The sequence below is a fragment of the Protobothrops mucrosquamatus genome, unplaced genomic scaffold (assembly GCF_001527695.2).
Source record: "Protobothrops mucrosquamatus isolate PMUCROS unplaced genomic scaffold, P.Mucros_1.0 scaffold3528, whole genome shotgun sequence".
NCBI classification, from domain to species: domain Eukaryota; kingdom Metazoa; phylum Chordata; class Lepidosauria; order Squamata; family Viperidae; genus Protobothrops; species Protobothrops mucrosquamatus.
Window position 1 is genome coordinate 42,755 of NW_015389497.1, and position 13,131 is coordinate 55,885.

General features: G+C 41.9%; 1 protein-coding gene across 1 annotated transcript in view; it reads right to left on the reverse strand.

Moving 5' to 3' along the window:
• Window positions 1-490: 490 nt before the first annotated feature.
• Window positions 491-13,131, reverse strand: part of RNF165 (ring finger protein 165) — a gene marked incomplete at its 5' end in the record, with an annotated part of 29,775 nt that continues 17,134 nt past the window's right edge. The window contains 5 exons of the mRNA XM_015827144.1: window positions 491-608; window positions 6,001-6,104; window positions 8,223-8,318; window positions 11,111-11,209; window positions 12,499-12,628. Of these exons, the coding sequence (XP_015682630.1) occupies window positions 491-608; window positions 6,001-6,104; window positions 8,223-8,318; window positions 11,111-11,209; window positions 12,499-12,628 (547 nt within the window). The remainder of the gene's footprint in view (window positions 609-6,000; window positions 6,105-8,222; window positions 8,319-11,110; window positions 11,210-12,498; window positions 12,629-13,131) is intronic.

A 13,131-nucleotide genomic window follows, 5' to 3' on the forward strand; every position in this document is an offset into this window, starting at 1 on the left:
ATATATCCATATATATATCTATATATATATATACAGCCCTTTTCAGAAGTAGGATTTGGAAGGCCAACATTAGGATACTAAGTACCTCCATTTTTTCACAACTATCTCTTTCCCGCCGGGCCTTCAAAGCCGTGTTTCCGTCGCGTGTCGGCCCACGCAGAAGGATTCTCGCATCCTTTCCTACACCTAGACATTTTAACCATCAAATCATCCTTGTCGCCGCCGTTGCCTTCTTCTTCCTCTTCTTGTCCTCCTCTTTTCTTTTCTTTTCTTTTCTTTTTCATTTAATTAAATAATCTGCGAATGTGCTTGCAGGCTTTCTTCAAAAAAAAAGAACAACAAAAAAAAAAAACTCAAATGGCTCAGAAGGCAAAACGTTTTTGCTGCAAAAGGGCCCGGCGGCCCCTCCCCCGTAAGGACCACGAAAAGAGAGCGGGGGAGGGGGCACACCACCAGCCCACCCCACCCCCCAGCCCCACGGCGGTTCATCTCAGCTGTCCGATCCGAGTTGTGTTTCAATGTCCACGCGGCAGATGGGGCATTTCTTGCTGGTGGCCAGCCACTGGTCGACGCACACTTGGTGAAAGAGATGCATGCACGGCAAACGCCTGGAAGACAGAAGAACAGAAGTCCTCAGTACTCAGGTGGGGAATGCCAGAATTGGCCTTTATCAGCTGCAGGGCAGGAAATTAAAATAAGACCTGTAAAGGAGAAGGTTGGTGGCCCAGGGTTGAAATGAGGAGGGGGGGGTCTTTGGTGCTCTCTGAAGGGGGCTGTTTTCTTGCAGATGTTTCGTTATCCAAACTAGGTAACATCAGCAGTCTTTGCTACCCTCCCTTCGTCTCCCCTCTCCCTTCTCCTCCCCTCCCCTTCTTCATCCATTTATCCCCTTTCCTTTCCTTCCCTTCCCTTCTTCATTCATTTACTTCCTTTCCTTTCCCTTCCCTCCCCTTTCCCTTCCCTTCTCTCTTCCTTCCCTTTCCTTTCTTTTCTCTTCCTTTCCTTTCCTTCTCCTTCCTCCCTCCCTCCCATGTTTCCTTCCTTTTTTCCTTACTCCCTCCCACCCATCTCCCTCCCTTCCTTCCCTCTCCTTCCTTCCTTCCTCCCTCCCTCCCTCTCCTTCCTTCCTTCCTTTCCTCTCCTTCCTTCCTTCCTCTCTCCCTTCCTTCCCTCTCCTCCCTCCCTCCCTTCCTTCCTCTCTCCCTTCCTTCCTCTCTCCCTTCCTTCCCTCTCCTTCCTTCCTTCCTTCCTTCCTTTCTTCCTTCCTTCCTCTCTCCCTTCCTTCCCTCTCCTTCCTTCCTTCCTTCCTTCCTCTCTCCCTTCCTTCCCTCTCCTCCCTCCCTTCCTTCCTCTCTCCCTTCCTTCCCTCTCCTTCCTTCCTTCCTTCCTTCCTTCCTTCCTTCCTTCCTTCCTCTCTCCCTTCCTTCCCTCTCCTTCCTTCCTTCCTTCCTTCCTTCCTTCCTTTCTTCCTTCCTTCCTCTCTCCCTTCCTTCCTCCCTCCCTTCCTTCCTTCCTTCCTGCCTGCCTGCCTTCTGATGTGACCTAGTTGTGTGATGAAATGTTGGGTGATGAAAAGAAAACAACCAAGCTCAGAGAGCACCAAAGACACCCCCCCCCCAAAAAATAAGATCTACTGTGTAAAAGACTGACATACTGTTGTTTTCCCAAGTATCAAGGCAATGATCAGGTGCCCATGCAGCTGATTCTTTTGGATCAAGAGCCAATAAATACACCAGCAAATAAAAGGATTTTAAGCTTTATTATTAACTACAAAGCATAGCATAAATAGCATACCTACTTAGCAAAGTGATGCCCCAATTTCTTACAGGCTGCCAGCAGCCCAGTCTATAGAATAGAATAGAATAGAATAGAATAGAATAGAATAGAATGGAATGGAATGGAATGGAATGGAATAGAATAGAATAGAATAGAATAGAATAGAATAGAATAGAATAGAATAGAATAGAATAGAATAGAAAATATGGAATAGAATAGAATAGAATAGAATAGAATAGAATAGAATAGAATAGAATAGAAAATATGGAATAGAATAGAATAGAATAGAATAGAATAGAATGGAATGGAATGGAATGGAATGGAATAGAATAGAAAATATGGAATAGAATAGAATAGAATAGAAAATATGGAATGGAATGGAATAGAATGGAATAGAATAGAATAGAATAGAAAATATGGAATAGAATAGAATAGAATGGAATGGAATTTCAGGATGGAATAGAATAGAATAGAATAGAATAGAATAGAAGCTGGAAGGGACCTTGGAGGTCTTCTAGTCCAGCCCCCTGCTTGAGCAGGACAACCTCTACCATCTCAGACAAGTGACTGTCTAGCCTCTTCTTAAAAATCTCCAGTGATGAAGCGCCCACGATTTCTGTAGTAGACAGTGTTGGCTTCTGTCTGACTCTAACAAATGATTAAAAATCCACAATTTTTAATTTAATTTTATTTTTTTTAAAAAATGAATTTAAAAATGGAACCAGAAATCAGCTGGCCCAGAAATCTGTTTCTTCTTCAGTCTGTAAATGCAACAACACCCGAGTGCCAAGGACAGTATCCAAGTAACTGGGATCTTAGCTAGGTGCAATCTTTTTGCACACAACCCAGGCATCACTTAAGTTTATATAAAGCTGCAGCGTTAAGAGTTGCTGCTCTTCACAAGCTATTAGTACTGTTGAAAAGTATCTCATAGTAAAGCATCTCTTGAGGTTTTGATTTTTTTTTTTTTTAAAAAAAAAGCAGAAAAACCAAGTAGGATGAATGAGTGGATTGTTAAAGATGGCAGTTTTTAATCCAGCTGTATTTTCTTCCCTCCCTTAAGGATACATACATTTCTTTTTAAAAAAATTATTTAGCGGCGAAACAAAAAAGAATTTGTGTAAAAGCTTGAAAACTAATTTGACAGAGAGCAATGTATATTATTTGCCTTAACTTTGACCCTGATTTCTGGTGTCAAACGGGGGTCCAAGAGCCGGAAAAAATCATAAAATAAAGTGTGTTAAATACGCCAAACTTCTGTATTTGATTTTTTTAGACGAGCAGATATCCCAAAATAATAGGCTGTTCAAGAAGATGCTGGCTTGTTTTACCTATGTCAATCTATCTCGGGAAAATGTACCTGAATGAAAACATTCAGATGAGATGGTTTTTTAAAAAAGTTTGATTTAATTTAATTTTAATTTAATTTAATCTCCAAAACACCTGAAGGCAGGAGAAGAAGCAACAGATGGAAACTCATAAAAAAAAGCTTTATATCGATGGGGTTATTATTTGCAGAAACATGAGAAAAAAATGTTTATATTTAATTGTCATTTATATAAATAAGAACTGTATTTATTTAAGGTTGGCAAAAGAGAATATTATTGGAAGAAGAGGAAATCAAGTAAAGCTATTATATGGACTATAGAATTATAGAAATTAATTGTTATTGATTGTTTTTTTAAACACTCACCCAGACAACATGATGTTTACCAAATATTAAGGTGTATGTTAAAAATCAATAAGACAGGGGTCTTCAAACTTGGCCTTTTTATGACTGGTGGACTTCAACTCCCAGAATTCCTCAGCCAGGCACGCTGGCTGAGGAATTCTGGGAGTTGAAGTCCACCAGTCATAAAAGGGCCAAGTTGGAAGACCCCTGGTCTGGATCCAAGCTCGCACTTTCATCAAAATGGCCGACTGAGGAATTCTGGGAGTTGAAGTCCACCAGTCATAAAAGGGCCAAGTTTGAAGACCCCTGCTCTGGATCCAAGACCGCAGTTTCATCAAAATGGCCATCTGAGGAATTCTGGGAGTTGAAGTCCACCAGTCATAAAAGGGCCAATTTTGAAATCCCCTGCAATAAAACATATTTAAAAAAGAAAAAAAAGAAACTAATCAAGGAGAGAAGCAACCTAGAACTAAGGAGAAATTTCCTGACAGAACAATTAACCAGTGGAACTGCTTGCCTCCAGATGTTGTGGGTGCTTCATCACTGGAGGTTTTTAAGAAAAGACTGGACAGACACTTATCTGAAATGATATAGGGGTGGACTATGAGACCTCCAAGGTCTCTTCCAACTCTGTTATTCTGTCATTCTACTATGGGGAAAAATGGTATTATCTCAAGCTATCTACTCATAATAAAACTGTTAAATACAATGCATAAACACTAAGTAAGTATGGAATCACAAAGCATTTAAGACGGGCAATTCTGCTGAAACAACTCAGTTCCCCTTACACATCTAAATCAGGAGTCTTCAAACTTATCCCTTTTATGACTGGTGGACTTCAACTCCCAGAATTCCTCAGTTGGCCATTTTGATGAAACTGCGGGCTTAGATCCAGACCAGGAGTCTTCCACCTTGGCCCTTTTATGACTGGTGGACTTCAACTCCCAGAATTCCTCAGTCGGCCATTTTGATGAAACTGCAGGCTTAGATCCAGACCAGGGGTCTTCCACCTTGGCCCTTTTATGACTGGTGCCTGGCTGAGGAATTCTGGGAGTTGAAGTCCACCAGTCATAAAAGGGCCAAGTTTGAAGACCCCCGATCTAAATGTTTAAACAATTGGTAAGCTTTGGTTTAGAAATGTGTTGCTTATTTGATTGTGTCAATGCTGTCAAGCTAAAACAATGTTGTAATTTTTGAATATTTGAACAGAATAGACCAACACAGAATAGAATAGAATGTTTGTTATTAGTTTAACACTGTGTTATTATTGTTGTTGATGTTGTTTTTAATGCTATACTTCAAAAGGACAAAATGTGTTAAATATTAATATTAAATACTTCAATATTAAGTGAATTGTTTAGTTAAAAAAGAGGTATACAAGGATATTTTTTTCCTTTGGATGACCCCGTAATCCTTTTATTTGGGATAGAGCTGAGGGTTTACTAGCCGGATGCCCTTCCTTACACCTACCCAAAGTTCACAGCAGATTTTTTTTTTCTCTTTGGGTCCTGAGAGAGAAAAACATCTGTTGCTGCCTAGGATAGTGGTGGGATTCAGCCAGTTCACACCAGTTCGGCAGAACCGGTAGCTAATTTTTTGTTGGCCAGGCCCAGAACGGACTTCCAGAAGCGGCATCCATGTAGAGAACCGATTGTTCACACATTTGAATCCCACCACTGAATAGATAGATAGATAGATAGATAGATAGATAGATAGATAGATAGATAGATAGATAGATAGATAGATAGATAGATAGCCAGACAGACAGACAGACAGACAGATATACATATAGATAGATAGATGAATAATAGCTAGATAGATTAGATAGATAGATAGATAGATAGATAGATAGATAGATAGATAGATAGATAGATAGATTATAACTAGATAGATAGACAGACAGACAGACAGACAGACAGACAGACAGATATACATATAGATAGATAGATGAATAATAGCTAGATAGATTAGATAGATAGATAGACAGACAGATATACATATAGATAGATAGATAGATAGATTATAGCTAGATAGATAGACAGACAGACAGACAGACAGATATACATATAGATAGATAGATGAATAATAGCTAGATAGATTAGATAGATAGATAGATAGATAGATAGATAGATAGACAGACAGATGAATAATAGATAGATAGATAGATAGATAGATAGATAGATAGATAGATAGATAGATAGATAGATAGATAGATAGAAAGATAGATACATACATACATACATACATACATACATACATACATACATACATACATACATACAGGAGTGGGATTCAGCCAGTTCGCACCACTTCGGAAGAACCGATAGCTAATTTTTTGTTGCCCAGGCCTAGAACGGATTTCCGGAAGCGGCATCCACACAGAGAACCGGTTGTTCACACATTTGAATCCCACCACTAGAGCGAACATCTGAATGAAAGGCGACCAAAAGCAACTATCACCCTGTAAACCGAGATTTAAGGACTGACAGTCAACCGGAGAGCAGCAAACTAAGACATTTGATGTCCAAGAATTCCCGTCAGAGTCGCGATACCTCACATCCTCGCCATCTTCAAGCACTGAAAGACAGATGGTGCATTTCTCTTCCGTGTCTGACTCTTCTCCTTCCTTTTCTGTTCTGTCCTCCTGCGGCCATCGCTGTCGGCAAAGTCACACACACACAAACACACAAAAAAAAGCACAGCGTCACAACAGATGCTACTCAAATGCCAGTAAGAATGGAGAAGCTCATAGCTGTGGTCCAGAAATATTGGAAAGCTGGGGAAGAATTTCCATTGGGAATTACAGAGAGGGATAAGAACCAGCTCTAATTCACAATTCGACCCATTCCTTTGGGGAATGATGGTTAATGGATACACCTTGTCTCCCCCCCTGCCCCCCCGCCCCCGGTGAGAACCATCCTCCGTGCACACTTTCATCGGTTCCCTCGTAAGGGCATCCGCTGAGTCTCCGGAAGGCTGCATTTTTAAGAGACATTAATCTTAAGAGGGTTTATTTTTATTATTATTATTCCCCTCTGGTTTGTGCAAGCTGTTAGCTTTCTCTGACTTTCTAAACAGCCCAGTTTCGCCGATTTTGTCACAAGGAACAAACAGAGAAATCAAAGCAAGCACTGTTTTTCTCTCTCCTTCAGCATTCAGGGGAACCCAGGGTAGAATGGATTGACGGACGGGCAGACGGATGGAGAGAAGGAAGGACAGCTGGCTGGCTGGCTGGCTGGCTGGCTGGCTGGCTGGATGGATGGATGGATGGATGGATGGATGGAGAAGGAAGGAAGGAAGGAAGGAAGGAAGGAAGGAAGGGAAGAAGAATGAGTGTGAGGAAGGAAGGAAGGAAGGAAGGAAGGAAGGAAGGAAGGAAGGAAGGAAGGAAGAAGAATGAGAGTGAGGAAGGAAGGAAAGAAGAAGAATGAGTGAGGAAGGAGGGAAGGAAGGAAGGAAGAAGAATGAGAGGAAGGAAGAAAGGAAGGAAGAAGAATGAGTGTGAGGAAGGAAGGAAAGAAGAAGAATGAGTGAGGAAGGAGGGAAGGAAGGAAGAAGAATGAGAGGAAGGAAGGAAGGAAGGAAGGAAGGAAGGAAGGAAGGAAGGAAGGAAGGATGGAAGGAAGGAAGGAAGGATGGAAGGAAGAAGAATGAGACGAAAGAAGGAAGATTTGGTTTTGAAGAATGGAATGGAATGGAATGGAATGGAATAGAATAGAATAGAATAGAATAGAATAGAATAGAATAGAATAGAATAGAATAGAATAATAACTTTATTGTTTATTTGAATGTACCCTAATCGGCATACATTAAAATGAAATTTCGTTGCATACAGCTCTCAAAGGGTCACCAACAGTGGTGGGATTCAGCCGGTTCGCACCACTTCGGCAGAACCGGTAGCTAATATTTTGTTGCCCAGGCCCAGAATGGACTTCTGGAAGCGGCATCCATACAGAGAACCGGTTGTTCTCATATTTGAATCCCACCACTGGTCACCACCTCCAATATACACTGCATAAATATGACAAAAATAAATAAATACAGAATTATGCACATACCCACATACTGTATATTATACGACACAGAAAAACAATTAACCAATGGAACAACCTGCCTCCAGAAGCAGTGAATGCTCCAACACTGGAAGTTTTTAAGAAGAAACTGGACGGCCATCAGTCTGAAATGGTATAGGGTGTCCTGCCTGAGCAGGGGGTTGGACTCGATGACCTCTAAGGTCCCTTCCAATATTATTATTATTATTATTATTATTATTATTATTATTATTATTATTATTATTATTATTATTATTATTATTATTATTATTATTATTATTATTATTACTATTATTATTATTATTATTATCTCCAAACAAAAGCCCAAGAAGGTATAAAAACCCACTCCCAGCTCCATGTGATCCCTTTTTTTCCAGAGCCATCTTTCTGTCTGTCTCTCTTCTTCAATAAACTGCAACCTTTTTTTTAAAGCAGTCACCATGTTGTTTATTCCCGGCTTGGACTGGACCCTGATGAAGATTTTTCCTTGAACACCTGCTTGGGAAGACACACCAGCCTCTAATCTAGGGGTTCCCAACCGGGGGCGCGAGACGATATTCCAGGGGGTGCGAAAACTTGGGTTTTCAAAATTGTAGTGTCTATGCATAATTCATTGCCGTTATTTCGAACTTTTGTTAAGGGGTGCGAGAATATATCAGAAGCGTTCTAGGGGCGAGGGGTAGAGAAAAGGTTGGGAACTGCTGATCTAACTCAATGCTTACCTTCTTGTATTTGTGTGGGAAAGTGAACCGTTCAATGGTGTTTTGCACAGCTCCCCTACTCACACTTCCCAGCCGGTCTTCTAGTTGTAACAACTCCTAGATCAGAAAAGGCAGAGACGAAAGAGTTTCAGAGAGCTTCTGTCTACAATAGACCTGGTTTTAGCCAGCTGTTTCTGTAGCTTTTCCATCTGACCCTCCCAAAAATAAGTTTCCTTTTTTTTTTTTTTTAATAAAAAGCCCATTAAGGAGAAAAAATATGCTCTTCATCAGAAATGCAATTATTTCGTACAGACTTCCTGGCTCTTCCCAAAGTTACATTATCTTGGTCCCCTTCTCCAACCTGGGTCTTCAGAGATCCACCATGTTAATTAGAAAAGGATTATTGTTTAAATTACATATATAGATACAATAGTGTTTTTGATTATGTGAATTTATTCTTTTTCTTTTTAGTTTGTTTAAGGATTAGGTAGATTATAAATTTGTATAGTTGTAATACTTTATTTGGAGTTAAAGGGGTGTGTAGATTGTTAGCATTATAATTGTTTTAATTGGATTAATGATTGTAGAAGAATTATGGAAATATGAACTTGATCCTGTATTCAGCTCCGGGAAGCCGAGGAGGGTATGGGGGGAAAGCTAAAGTTAATGTATTGTGTATATTGGAAGATGTATATTTTACAAAAAATTAAAAATTTAAAAAAAAAAAAAGAGATCCACCAAGCAAACCAACAGCTTGGAATTCTGGGAGTTGTAGTCCAACCCTTCAGGGAGATGGTGGATCCAGAGGAGGGGTGTCCAACCTTGGCAACTTTAAGACTTGTGGACTTGAAGTCCCGGAATTCTCCAGCCAGCCGTGCTGACTTGGGAATTCTGGGAGTTGAAGTCCACAGGTCTTGAAGTTGGGAGTTGAGGTCCACAGGACTTAAAGTCGCCACGGTTGGGCGCCCCTCTTCCTTGGAGAAAGAGGTCCTACTAGGAGGTTGAATGGTGAACCTCTGCAATCAAAGAGTTCATCCATGTCTTCGGCTTGCCCCAACATGTCACTGACATGTCACAGACCGGACCGCACGACATGCTCAGCCAGGCACCAGCTCATAGCAAAGGGAGCCTCCAGACACCCTTCTTAGACCTCTTCCCAAATTTCTGGGACCTTCCATTGAGTTTCTGAAGAGTTCTTCTGCATGCCCCAGTCTTCTCCTGGATCTGGTCTGGATCTGGACTTCTGCTAGCATAGGGCAATCAGTCTACAGCAAATATTTGCAAAGGAAGTTTAGGGGTCTTCCCTGTTATTATTAGTCATCTGGGTCTATGGTGGGCGGGCTTCCCCAGTGCCAAGATAAGGACAGAGTCAGGTGTTCTTGTGTCAGACTGTGTCTCCAACTTCTCCTGCCAATCCATATTTAGCAAAGGGAAGTGAGGTGGCAGGTTCTCCTGCTTGAGCAGGGGGCTGGGCTAGAAGACCCCCAAGGTCCCTCCCAGCTCTATTCTATTCTGTTCTGTTCTATTCTGTTCTGTTCTGTTCCACTCCACTCCATTCCATTCCACTCCATTCCATTCTATTCTGTAATTCTATTTTGTTCTGTTCTGTTCTGTTCTGTTCTGTTCTGTTCCACTTCACTCCACTCCAATCCATTCCATTCCATTCCATTCCACTCCATTCCATTCTATTCTATTCTGTAATTCTATTCTATTCTGTTCTGTTCCGTTCTGTTCCACTTCACTCCACTCCACTCTATTCTATTCCATTCTATTCTGTAATTCTATTCTATTCTATTGTATTCTATTCCATATTTTCTGTTCTGTTTTGTTCTATTCTATTCCATATTTTCTATTCTGTTCTGTTTTGTTCTGTTCCGTTACGTTACGTTCCACTTCACTCCACTCCACTCCATTCCATTCCACTCCATTCCATTCTATTCTGTAATTCTATTCTATTCTGTTCTGTTCCGTTCTGTTCCGTTCCACTTCACTCCACTCCATTCCATTCTATTCTGTAATTCTATTCTATTCTATTCTATTCCATATTTTCTGTTCTGTTCTGTTCTATTCTATTCCATATTTTCTATTCTGTTCTGTTCCGTTCCGTTCCCTTCCCTTCCCTTCCCTTCCCTTCCATTTCATTCCATTCTGTAATTCTATTCTATTCTATTCTATTCCATATTTTCTGTTCTGTTTTGTTCTATTCTATTCTATATTTTCTATTCTGTTCTGTTCTGTTCCATTACGTTACATTCCACTTCACTCCACTCCACTCCACTCCATTCCATTCTATTCTGTAATTCTATTCTATTCTATTCTATTCCATATTTTCTGTTCTGTTTTGTTCTATTCTATTCCATATTTTCTATTCTGTTCTGTTCCATTACGTTACATTCCACTTCACTCCACTCCATTCCACTCCATTCTATTCTATTCTGTAATTCTATTCTATTCTATTATATTCCATATTTTCTGTTCTGTTCTGTTCTGTTCCGGTCCGTTCCATTCCATTCCACATTTTCTCTATTCTATTCTATTCTATTCTATTCTATTCTATTCTATTCTATTCTATTCTATTCCAGCTTTCTTTTTTCTCTTTGTGTGATTCTTTCCCATCCAAAACAAAAATAAGGGGGGAAATAACGAACCCTCCCTCCCCCCTCCTCCTCCTCCTCCTTCTTTTTCAGGAATAACACACTAAAGGCAAGGGTCCCGAACTTGGCCACTTTAAGACCTGTGGACTTCAACTCCCAGAATTCCCCAATCAGCCATGTTGGCTGGGGAACTCTGGGAGTTGAAGTCCATGAGTCTTAAAGTGGGCAAAGCTGAACACCTGTGCCCTCAAACCCTAAAACCTGTCAATGAGGGGCAGTCACCAAACAGATGCAGAAATGCTCTTGGCCACTCACCTCATGACTTTCTCGCACGGCCGATGGGTGCCGGTTTGGATTCAGTCCCTGAAGAGCAAGCAGCTGAAACTGGGGGTAATTTCTGATCTCGTGGACAACCTGCGAAGCGATGAAGAGACGCAACAGGGAGGGGTCAGACTCGTCAAATAGCCACTGAAGAATGCCGTTGCTTCTCCTTCTCTCCTTCATTCTGAGGCCGGAAAAGCTCAGGTTTCACTGTGGTGAAACTTTATAATAAAAAACTTTACTTCTTTGTTTTTTTCCCCAAAGTCTAGGTCCCTTGGGAAATGTGACAGGTCGAAGCTAGATCAGGAAGTTGAAAAGAATGGCCCCTCCCCTCGTGAACAGCAAACCACTTCCAGATTTTATTGAGAAAAACTACACAGAAATATCCCTCAAGTTACTACTGGTTGATGATGGCTTCAGGGAAGGAAGGAAGGAAGGAAGGAAGGAAGGAAGGAAGGAAGGAAGGAAGGAAGGAAGGAAGGAAGGAAGGAAGGAAGGAAGGAAGGAAGGAAGGAAGGAAGATGGGGGAGAGAGGGAGAGAGGGAGAGAAGAATGAAGGAAGGAGAAGGATGAAAGAGGGGAAAGGGAGGGAGGGAGGGAGGCAGGAAAGAAGGAAGGAAGGAAGGAAGGAAGGAGAAGGAAGAAGGAAAAAGGAAAAAGGAAGAAGGATGGAAGAGGGGGGAGGGAGAGAGGGAGGGAGGGAGGAAGGAAGGAAGGAAGGAAGGAGAAGGAAAAAGGAAGAAAGATGGAAGAGGGGGAGAGAGGGAGGGAGGAAGGAAGGAAGGAAAGAAGGAAGGAAGGAGAAGGAAGTGTGATGGGAATGGGACGGAGAGAGGAAGGAAGGAAGGAAGGAGAAGGAAGAAGGAAAAAGGAAGGATGGAAGAGGGGGAGGGAGGAAGGAAGAAAGGAAGGAAGGAAGGAGGTGGGATGGGGATGGGAGGGAGAGAGGGAGGGAGAGAGGGAGGGAAGGAAGGAAAGAGGGAGGGAGGAATTAAGGAGAAACTTCCTGACAGGGAGGACAATCAACCAGTGGAACAGCTTGCCACCAGAAATCGTGGGCACTCCATCCCTGGAGGTTTTTAAGAAGAGACTGGACAGCCATCTGTCTGAGACAGGGGGTTGGACTAGAAGACCTCCAAGGTCCCTTCCAGCTCTATCCTATTCTATTTGGAGTCAAATTTGGAGTTGAAAATGAATCAGGCTATGAATTAGACCAACATTATAATCCGGGACCAGCATTATATTTCTCACAACAGTGGAACCATTTCCTTGGAACGCAATCTGGATCTTTCCCCTTGCAAGCCATGGATTTATGACTTTTCCAGTGCAGCTTGCATTATTTCTGACCTCAAACCATCTCTGCTGACGTCCCCTTGACTTACCATCTGTGTGGAGGATGTATTCTGGGGGAAATGGTGCATTCTTTGTGACGCCAAATAGTGCTGATAATGTTGAGGGACTGGCCTGACCTGGAACTGGTTGTGACCCAGACCGGCATCAACACTGAGATCCCTAGAAGGACAAAAATCAAAATCAGGAATCCGTAAAATGGACAGAGGGATCCTCCTGGCCTTTGGAGAACTTTCCCTTGTCAAAGTACCTACATTCATTTCCTACCTGCATTGCCAATGGCTAGCTCAGGGGTAGGCAACCTTGGCTCTTTTATGACTCATGGACTTCAACTCCCAGAATTCCTGAGCCAGCTACAGTATGCTGGCTCAGGAATTCTGGGAGTTGAAGTCCACCAGTCATGAAGGGGCCAAAATTTCCCTCATGCTGGCTCAGGAATTCTGGGAGTTGAAGTCCACCAGTCATGAAGGGGCCAAAATTTCCCTCATGCTGGCTCAGGAATTCTGGGAGTTGAAGTCCACCAGTCATGAAGGGGCCAAAATTTCCCTCATGCTGGCTCAGGAATTCTGGGTGTTGAAGTCCACCAGTCATGAAGGGGCCAAAATTTCCCTCATGCTGGCTCAGGAATTCTGGGAGTTGAAGTCCACCAGTCATGAAGGGGCCAA